General features: G+C 34.5%; 1 protein-coding gene across 1 annotated transcript in view; it reads right to left on the bottom strand.

The window, feature by feature from the left end:
* Positions 1-10,152, bottom strand: part of LOC107092039 — a 25,805-nt gene that overhangs the window by 10,899 nt on the left and 4,754 nt on the right. Inside the window, exons 2-11 of the mRNA XM_015386314.1 lie at positions 7,886-8,097; positions 7,601-7,773; positions 7,383-7,461; positions 7,221-7,285; positions 4,678-4,759; positions 4,512-4,594; positions 4,052-4,315; positions 3,808-3,868; positions 3,669-3,733; positions 822-986 (exon numbers count right to left, since the gene is read on the bottom strand). Coding sequence (XP_015241800.1) covers positions 822-986; positions 3,669-3,733; positions 3,808-3,868; positions 4,052-4,315; positions 4,512-4,594; positions 4,678-4,759; positions 7,221-7,285; positions 7,383-7,461; positions 7,601-7,773; positions 7,886-8,084 — 1,236 coding nt within the window. The 5' untranslated portion in view covers positions 8,085-8,097. The remainder of the gene's footprint in view (positions 1-821; positions 987-3,668; positions 3,734-3,807; positions 3,869-4,051; positions 4,316-4,511; positions 4,595-4,677; positions 4,760-7,220; positions 7,286-7,382; positions 7,462-7,600; positions 7,774-7,885; positions 8,098-10,152) is intronic.

Below are 10,152 nucleotides of genomic sequence, written 5' to 3'. Positions count from 1 at the left end.
TTGCTCAACAGCCGATACAGCACCGTGACGTCACAAACCGGCAGTAATGTTCTCTGACAAACATTGATGTTTGCGTGTTAAATGTGACTGTATGCAGACACCTCTGCTGCTAAGTGGGTTTAGCTCTGCATTCCCCCATGCAATTGTTTAAAATCTTTGAGTGTTCACCATTAATAAACACAAATTTGAGCATAGACAGGTAGCTCAGCTTCGCTGAGGTTTCACTATGGCCCGCCGGTATGAGGATCCTCTGCTGCTCAGAACAACATCATCATATTTAAGTAGGATCATAATCCTGATGAACTGACTGGACAGATGACATTCTGGCTTAAAAACTTTGAACTTGTTTTATCATTTAAAGAAAAAGCCGTGAAGTGTTTGGTAACTTTTGCACTATTTTGGTTACTTTTAACTATATCTTTGCCAAATCCCTCATAGTAAATCTCTTACTTGGAGTAATGGTATATCATCCACCTTATTTAAATACCAATGAAAAAATAACAATTGTCTTTGCTTTGTTGTTAAAACTATTATGCACCATATAAAACATTCTTTCGTGCTTATTTCCTATTTGTTTATTTACACTATTTCACAGTATAAAGTGCTAGGCTTGCTTTTGACCACTGCTTTCTGTAAAAATAAATCTTATATTTGCTTTTATATAAGAATTTTGGGTTATACCACTCAGCCCTAGTTCTTAGGTTCTCAGAGCTGCTCTATTCTCTGAGAAACATGTAAAACCAAAAAAATGTATTGGAAAAAAGAACATTTCTAAATTTAGTTTTCTAAAACATGCAAGCATAAAAACACTGAAATTTCACCTCTTCATCTTCCTTGCTGTCCTTCTTTGACTGAACCATTTCCCCATTGATGATGACTGAAGATCTTGTATTTTTCTCTGGCTTTCCAGCGAAAGAATGTAGGTTCTTTTTCTTAGGCAGAATAGGAGGTCGAGCTTTTGGATGTTTTCTGACGATATGGTTTATCTAAAAGAAGCAGATAAACAGATTTATGTTTTTCATGAAAACATGATTGAGTGAACATTAACTGCCTCAAGACCAAAAAAGAACAACCTTTCATTTCTGTGTTACTGTGGAAAATGTGATCTCATCAAAAGATTGTTTGTTTCAAATGATTTAATTAATTAAAAGCTTTTTCAAGGCAGCTTTGGTTCACATCAGTAAACAATTATAACCGTGGACCCTCTGAATATTTTGCCACTGATCGATGACTGAAAAAGATTTTTAGCAGGAAAAGCACTTTTCCTTTTTTCTTTCATATTTTGGTTTCCATTTCTAAAGCTTCTGAGGTCATTTTAGCAGAACAACCTTTACATTTCATTTTATTTAATTTGTATGCTTTCAAATCAACCTTGTAATTAAGTTTTGCAGTTATTCTTAATAATGACTTGAAAGGATTGATCAGATTAATTGTGATTAATCTATAACTGTAATAATCATAAACTTTTCTGTTAATTAAATTTAATTGTTAACAGTAATGGTTCAGACTGCCAAACATGCTATTTGCAAAAAGAATAACTTGCAGCAGTGATTAAGACAAAACTGAAAAGTTTTTTAAAATAAAAAAATTAAATAAATTCTTTCTAAAATAATAAAAAAATAACATGTTTATGTAGATATATTTTATACATTTTGCCATTTGCAATTCATTTAAAATATATTTTTTTATATGTTCAAAATATTTGTTTATTTAGAATTGGTCATTTACAAATGTATGTCTTTAGATTAATCATTTCATTTCAAATGTCTCTTTATTAACCAAATGTCACTGTAAAGTACAGTATAAAGGGTATTATTGTTTTTACCTTATTAATTTTCCCTTCTAAACATAACAAATACATATCTCATGAGTAAAATATCTGTAAAAAAGCAAAGAACATAACAAAACAAAAAATAAACAGAATAAAAAAAATGGATCCTAATAAAACAGAAAAAAAAATTCAACTAATCAAGCAAATAATCAATGGATAAATCTGTTTATATAATCTATAGGTGCATCCTTGTCATATCAGTGTTTCACAAAGTTTTGGATGATACTTTAATAACATCATTTTATAAATGAGCCAGTTACTTTGGTAAAAAGTGAGGCAAATTTTCCAAACTCCACACATTGATAACATTTTTCAATCATTAGTAGAGGTGTCAAGTAACAAATTAAAAATACTTTGTTACCTTACCTAAGTAGAAATGTTGGCTATCTATGCTGTACTTTACTTGAGTAATTATTTTTAATTCTACTCCTTACATTTTAAAATAGACTCCTAATTTTGTTTCATTTAAACTAATTTTCGTCATTGTCTGTTGGTATTTAAAAAAAATAAAAGCCATCAAAGACTGTCAATTTCCTTGTAGTTGGACTTGGTATTGCACCAACTTGTTGTTCCATACATACCAAAATAAATTGTTTTTCAAGATGATGCAAAGTTACATTTGACACTGTTGCCATTAGTTATAAAAGAAAATTAAGTAAAAGGAAGTTATTGTCCATAATTGTAGAAAATGTTCCTTTAAAAACCTAGTGCACTGCATCTGTCATGAACATTTTTCCTGCATAATTTTTACTTTTATGCTTTCAGTAGTTCTAAAACTGGTACTTTTAGACTTTTACTCGAGTGAAAAGCTTGAGTTGATAATCCATTTCTACAAAAGTGTTTTTTTTAGCAATAGGATTTGTACTTGTACTTGAGCAATAAACATTAATACCTGTGACACCTCTGATCATTACCTTACAAGCCAGGTGAATCGTTTCTAGATTTGTAAATTTAAAAAACTCCCAAAAAAAACGTTTTGCCAGAAGCCAACAGATACTTTTGGTTCGATACAGAAATGTTTCAGAGCAATAAAATGCAGTGATGTGTATGACGTCACCTAGATGTAGAAGGTTGGAGCAAAACATACATGGCTGCACTGGATTAAGCTGGACTAGCCTCTATTTCTTTCTGAAAAACTAGAAAAAGGCGCATGTTTTGCCTTGGTGGATAGTAAGATGTCCCCTAGTCCCGATTATTTAAGAGTTTCAGTTAGAGCTTTAAAAAAATCAAGAATGTGATACGTCTCAGCTGCTACTGCTGCTGTGATTGGCTAAAAACTTGACATGGGAGGCAGGTGCCCAATCAGCTGAAAGAATCCTACTGAATGTCCCTCCCTTTAGCAAACCTTTTCTACGGGAGGATTTCCAGATGGATACTTGTAGAATTCAGAATTAATTATGCCAGTTTACTTTAATGAAGCTCAGATTGTTGGATCCTGTTGGTTTTTTATGGCTTTAATGCTACCAATGCTTAATTATCTATCCTGACTTTATTTAAAAACAGTGATTGATCTGGCTAGCAGACCTTTTTTATGTGTTAATAACAAATTATTAATATTGATATTATATTAACATTGAGCAGAAAATTTTATAAAGTGATGATAGTTAATGGTGGCTCTCAGAAAAGTGGAAAATGCATTTTTTTTTAAAAAGTGGTCCTTAGTTATTTGCATTAATCTTTAGGAATAAATATAGAATCATTTCAGAATTGGAAAAGCAATTTTCTTAATCCAGCCCTACTGGTTTGTGTTACTGTACTTCTTTTGACCATTACATAAACAGTATACAATAAAAATTATTTATAGTAAATACAAACCATTACACAGATAATGATTTACCTGCTCAGCAGCTGCTGCTCTTGATTCATCGGAATGCTTGAGCAAGGACTGTCTGGCCGAAGGAGCTGAAAGAAATTTGGTTATCGCTTTTTTGGACTTTTTTTTCAACTTAGCTGCTGATAAATTCATTTGTACCTACAGGTATTTTTCTCCTCCTTAGACTCTGAGTAGGTCTGGATCCATAATGACTTGGCCCCATTCTGACTCATAAATATGCACAGTTAGATCATGTTACATACATTTTACTTTCAACTGCAACAAAATCCAGACTAATCTTGTGCTGCTTTGACAAAGTCAAACAGTGGAAATGCTGGCAACTGAATCCCTGTGGATGAATCTGTTAAAAAAAATTAAAAGGCAAAATTCTTTTTTGGTTTTTTTACCTCATGACCTGAGTTTGATAGGCTGTCGTTTCTCTTCCTCTCATCTCTCTTCTTTCTTAATTTTTCTAAACAATCCTGAATTTCTTTCAGAAGCTGAGATCTCGGTGCCTCCTGCCCTGATGCTGGTAATGGTGAATCTTTCTCGTCGTTCAGGACTACAGGCGGAGTCGCTGGAAGTCTGATGACAGATCTATAGTCTTCCTCTGAATGGATGACTGCTTCCATAAATACAACAGCTGGAAGCTTGTTGGGTAAACGTTTCATCTAAAAGGTGAATATTTTTCAAATATTAAACACATTCCTAGTGTACTGACTGGTTATCTAACATTTTCTAAAACAATTTACTAATTTAAAGAATTTTAGGTATAATTTATCCTAAATCAACATAAATTGTAAAAATATAACAAAGAATAACAATTTGAATGAAGGTGAGGCAGAAATTCCCAGCTAATCGGCTTACCTGAAGGTGATGTGAGGAGATGTCAAACTTGCCCCATGATACATTGTGAAGATCTGGGGATCTTTGAGGAGACACGTCTGGAGCTGCAAATTAATCCATTGTCATGATCAACACCAGGATTTTTTATCCTCCAAAGTTATGGAAGAGAGAAACTCTTTTAACGTACATGAAACAGGCTCCTCCTTGATTCTAGAGGCTGCTGTTGTGTCATTATAACAGCTCACAGAGCTCCAGCAGTCCTCTGGTCTCTGAAGATAAAAAGTGAAAATATTTTTTTAATAATACTGTGAGTTTATAATGCAACTAGACCTAATGTAAAGACATAACCCTGTAAGAAGTGAATTTTGATGCATCATTGTTGGAAACAAAGAACACAGTTATAACTTGAAATTCGAAAATCCAGTCACAAAACTGTTCAAAAAATGTTCTTCCAAAAAAGCTAAAAAACAATCCACTGCACATTGTTTCCAAGTTTGAAGACATTTCGCTTCCCATCCATGAAGCTTTTTTAATTCAAAATTAATTTAATTGAAAAAGCTTCCTGGACAGGCAGCAAAATGTCTTAAAAACTTGGAAAGTCCAGTGGATTGTTTTCTAACTATTTGGAATGACAGTGACTTGGATGCCTGAGAATCTTCACCATCATATTTGAAAAATGTTTTAATAAAACCATTAGAAAATTCAGTTATGTATTATTTTATTAACATTTCAATTTATGAAATGTATTTTTTCAAATTTTACAAACTTTAGATTTCAATCCATTATTCCCCCAAAAAGTAAATTATTGAGTCAAATATTGCACTTAAACAACAACAACAAAAAAATCAAGAGAGCAGCTTTAATATCCAATTGGTAAAATGTTAATTTGAGGTTAAGTTATTAATGACAACTAAATCAGGGTTTAACCATAAATCCAGCTCAGGAGATGATACAGAGTATGAGGTCCAAGACAGCAAGATGTATAATCAGAAAGGAATAATTCACAGACTGAGATACAGTTTTTATATAACATTTTAGCAAAGAATCAAAGAAGATACTGTCAAAATGTATCCCTTTTTCAATGGAAACACTCTCGTGATATACAAGAAAGCTATGGCTTTATGAAAATGGCCGCCTATTAATTAATAATCATCAGTCATTCGGTAAAATCAGTTAACTTCAGACTTAACTCGTATATCAATATCTTTCATCCTTAAGTTAAGTGTTTAATACACAGATTTTAAAGATTAGTTTGCAAATGTAGGAAAGGAAAACAGATGGCTGAAAAAATGTTCCAGATCATCACTGATTCATCTGATCATCAAATCGGATGAATCCATTTTTCCTTCTCACTTAAGTTTCAATAAAAAACAAAGACAAATGAAGCCTACTGTCTAAAATACAAGCTTTGAAACATGCTTGTTAAAGAATCATGTACAGTGAACCCTCGCTATAACGCAGTTCACTTTTCACGGTCTCGCTGCTTCACGGATTTGCATCATGCATGGTTAAACTTTATTGTCAAACCTATTAATGGTGGCATGTCGGTTTATAAGGATCTTTTGGCCCAGAAGAAAAAAGAGCGACAACAACTACCGATAACTATGTTCTTCTCTCCAAAAAGCACACCTGCACCGCAGGCTTTAGAAGAAATGAACGCCACAGAGCAGAGTCAGGATGCAGCGGCTCCGTCAAACAACAGTGAAATACTGTACTGTACACGTCAGTCACTATTTGTCCTACTGTACTTTGTATTTTTCATTTTCTCCCGTTCCAATCCGTCACGGCGGGGCGGTGCTGATCCCCGCAATATTAACCCTTCATTTCGTATTGATGATAAAAATTATTACTTATTTATTTATAACTATATTATTTTACAGTACAGTACAGTAGTTATTTGTAAAAAAAAAAACAAATGCTTGGGCCTGTAAAAAGTTTTTGTTCCTTGATTTCAATGTTATATGGAGTATTTCATTGTATAATAACTGTAAAAAAATAAAGGTTTCTACTTCACGGATTTCACCTATCGGAACGTAACCCCCACGATAAACGAGGGTTCACTGTATATCTTTTTTATGCATCCTATTGTGCTTGAGACCAGTTTAATTAATGATCCCAAAACGTTCTTTTTTAAAGCATTGTCAATATAGTTTCAATAGCAGTTTTATTTTTGTCTGATCAACTTACAGTAAATGCCAAAAGGATAATTCAATTCAATTCAATTCAATTCAGTTTATTTATATAGCGCCAAATTCACAACACATGTCATCTCAAGGTACTTTACAGTTCAACCAGATCATACAGTCAAATTGATACAAAGTTTTCTATCTAAGGAAAACCAGTTGATTGCATTGACTCATTGACTCAAATACAATCCCTCACACTAAGCATGCTTTTAGTGACAGTGGAGAGGAAAAACTCCCTTTTAACAGGAAGAAACCTCCAGCAGAACCAGGCTCAGTGTGAGCGGCCATCTGCCGAGGCCGACTGGCCGACTTATTTAACCCCTCTTAATCATTAATAGGGGTTAAATAAGGTTTTTCTTCTAACTTGAAGGAAAAGGAAGAAAACTAAAGTTGTGTCTAAAGGAGAATATAAACTTATAATGTATTCTGTATAATGTTTTCTGTGTTCTGAATCATTGTAAGATTTTTCACAGGTAATAAAAAATTATACAATAATCAAATTTAATTTAAACTAAAAGTAATCAAAAATAAAATTTATCTTTACCTTTGAAAACATGGCATGCTCCTCCACATAACGGCGCGACTTTGATCTTGTTGCATTTTCAGAGGCTGCAGGACATGTAAAAGTTGTGATGAAAAAGAAAACATTTAGATTAATTAGATTGAAATGAATCCTCGTTAGACTAAATATGACCATTGATCATACTTGGGTTCCGTTGCTTTTTGACCCTGACTGCTGCTGAAGAGTTGTTGAAGTTTTTTATCCTTGGTGTTGGAGGGGAATTCTGTGAAGTTAGGAAGACAAAATTCAACAGGTGTTTAAATGGAAAATTGTTTAACTAAAATATGAAAATGCTAAAATTATCTTTATACCTCCTTTTTTATTTTCACTGTATTTGATGGAGGGTAATTTTTGTGACCCACTTGTGGGTTCCAGCAATCCTTCCAGAATTTCTGCTCTTCCTTTGGAATCGCCGCCCCCTTCGGTGTGCAGCCCATCCTCCCCTGGTGGATTCTCAGCCCACGATAACTCGTCATTTTATTCCAGCCACAGTGACAGATCTGGAGGCTCATGTCTGAATAGTAATTTGTACTTTCTGTTGAATATATATTTGAAGAGGCAGGTCATCAATCAATTGCTGAATGACCTTGCCTATTTAATTAGTCTTTTTTGTAGAATCAAGATCTAAAATCACATAATCAGCCCACCTGTTTTGAACATGCTCTGGTCAAGCTTGTAGCTCAGATCAACCTTTTCCTGTCCTGCAAAAGCGCTGATGTACTGCTGCTGAGGCTGTGTGATCCTCACACCCTGCGGCGTGCATCCCATTCTGCCTTGGTGGATCCTCAAGCCCTGATAGGTCGTCACTTTGGACCAACCACAACAGTTGCAGACCTGAAGGCTCATTTCTGCAATCGGTCTTGAGGAGATACAGTGGGACAGACTTCAAACAGGAACAGACACTTTGGCTTTTATATCTAACATTAATCTTTCAGTCATCTAAAGCTTTGAGTAATAAATGGCATGAAATGTTTCTATTTATGTGGATCTAGGTTAAAGTTGAGAAATTGGCCTATTTGGCATTCAAAAAGTTTAAAAGTTTTTTTTGTTGTTGAAGATGCATTTTCTTTTATTTATTTTTATTTTTATAAAGTATGTGTTTTTGTTTAGTTAGCCACCAAAATGAACTAAAAGTTAGCGATTATTAAAAGGCACCATACCTTTTATAGGGTCTCGTTTGCCAATATAAAACTGAGAATTTATATCCAGCTGCTGGATAATAACCTAACAAATTGCTTTCACATGTTCACTGTTGCCATAAGGGTCCAATAGGTAAATATATATGAAATTTTATTATCCTTTTTTGTTATCCTCAGTTATCTCTGGAGTTATGCTGCTACAGGCTTAGACTGCTGGAGGACATAGGGACCCCTTTTCATTCATTCTGCTTCATTCCATCTCTATTCTCCCATTCTGTGGTATTTGTTAGTTCAACCTCTAAATTTATGTTCTTTCCTGCTTTTTCTCATCAAAGCAGCTTGATCTGGTCTATTCCTGTTTGGCCATTACACCATCCTGGAGAGAAATATCAACTGTGCTGCTGCCACTAGCACCTTATTATACTGAACTGTTATACTGTAGATGTCGAGGCTTGGCCTGTTTTTCATTGTAGTCCTGTTTTTCTTACTGTGACTAACAGTGTGTCCTGCCTTTGATACTGGCTCATCTGCCAGTCTGTGTGTTTCCTGGAGGGGGCCGCCCGTGGAGTTGGTTGACAGTTGCCTTTTGTATCTCTGCTTCTTTCTGTATATCTGCTTCTGTCTCCTTGAACCCCAGTCAGTCTCGGCAGATGGCTGCTCACACTGAGCCTGGTTCTGCCGGAGGTCTTTTCCCATAAAAAGGGAGTTTTCCTCTCCACTGTCGCTACAAGCATGATTGGTCTAAGAGATTACTTTCGAGTCAATGAGTCAATACAATCAGCTTGTTTTCCTTAGAAAGAACACTTTGAACCAATCTGACTGTATGATCTGGCTGAACTGTCTCTGTAAAGTGCTTTGAGATTACATGTGTTGTGAATTGGTGCTGTAGAAATAAACGATGTTAACCATCGCCCGATCTCCCAGGGCAAGTAGTTTTTATTGTTGGAAGCGTACAAATTTCCTTGCATTTGCCCGCCGGGCAAGTGCAATGATCACAAAAAAAAATTATTTATCACTCAAAATGACTTTAAAATCGCCGACATTCGATGAAAACGACCCAGAAGCGTTGCCGGCACCATTTTTGTTGTTTTGTACACATTCTCGCATGATTTGAAAAAGCCGCGTGATTTTCTGCCAGATGGCGTGAATTTTGTCCGGGAATCGGCGCGGATCAGACACATTTTTCTCGTGTTTGCAGGCTAAAAAACAACAACAAGGTAAAAAAATATAAGTACAGTAAACACACCCACCACCTATTTTACCCTCCACCCATTTCACCCACCACGCAGATAACCCTGGATTAAAAAATATTGGTCAGGGATTAGGAAAAATGGCATAATTGTATGCCATGTGCACAGTGTAAATATGGCTATCATATGGCAGTCTTCTGTACAGTGATGCAGGTCATACATTAAAAAATGTTCATTAATTTTTTTTTCTCTTAAGACATTGGAGAGGTGCATTTAAATGTTATAGAGCTAAACATGTTAAATTGGTGACCTGTTATGTTATTATTATTGTCTTGTTGCTGCATTTATTTTGTCAGGGAAAACTAATCCTGAGTCCTTTAAAAGTCAGGGAGTTCTGAAATTATGTAAGACTGTGGAAACCCTGTATAAAATAACTATGTATAATGATTCTCTAGAAAAGTTACATTATAATAATAGTATTATCTTGTATAAACATACCGTGACTCTTAAATAAAACAGTTATAAAATAAACATGTTTCATTGGGATATATACAAAAATGAATATTAGGAACTATACAGTATTTA

The sequence above is a fragment of the Cyprinodon variegatus genome, unplaced genomic scaffold (genome assembly GCF_000732505.1).
Source record: "Cyprinodon variegatus isolate N-32 unplaced genomic scaffold, C_variegatus-1.0 Scaffold364, whole genome shotgun sequence".
Taxonomy (NCBI): domain Eukaryota; kingdom Metazoa; phylum Chordata; class Actinopteri; order Cyprinodontiformes; family Cyprinodontidae; genus Cyprinodon; species Cyprinodon variegatus.
This window is presented reverse-complemented; position numbering and strand designations above follow the sequence as displayed.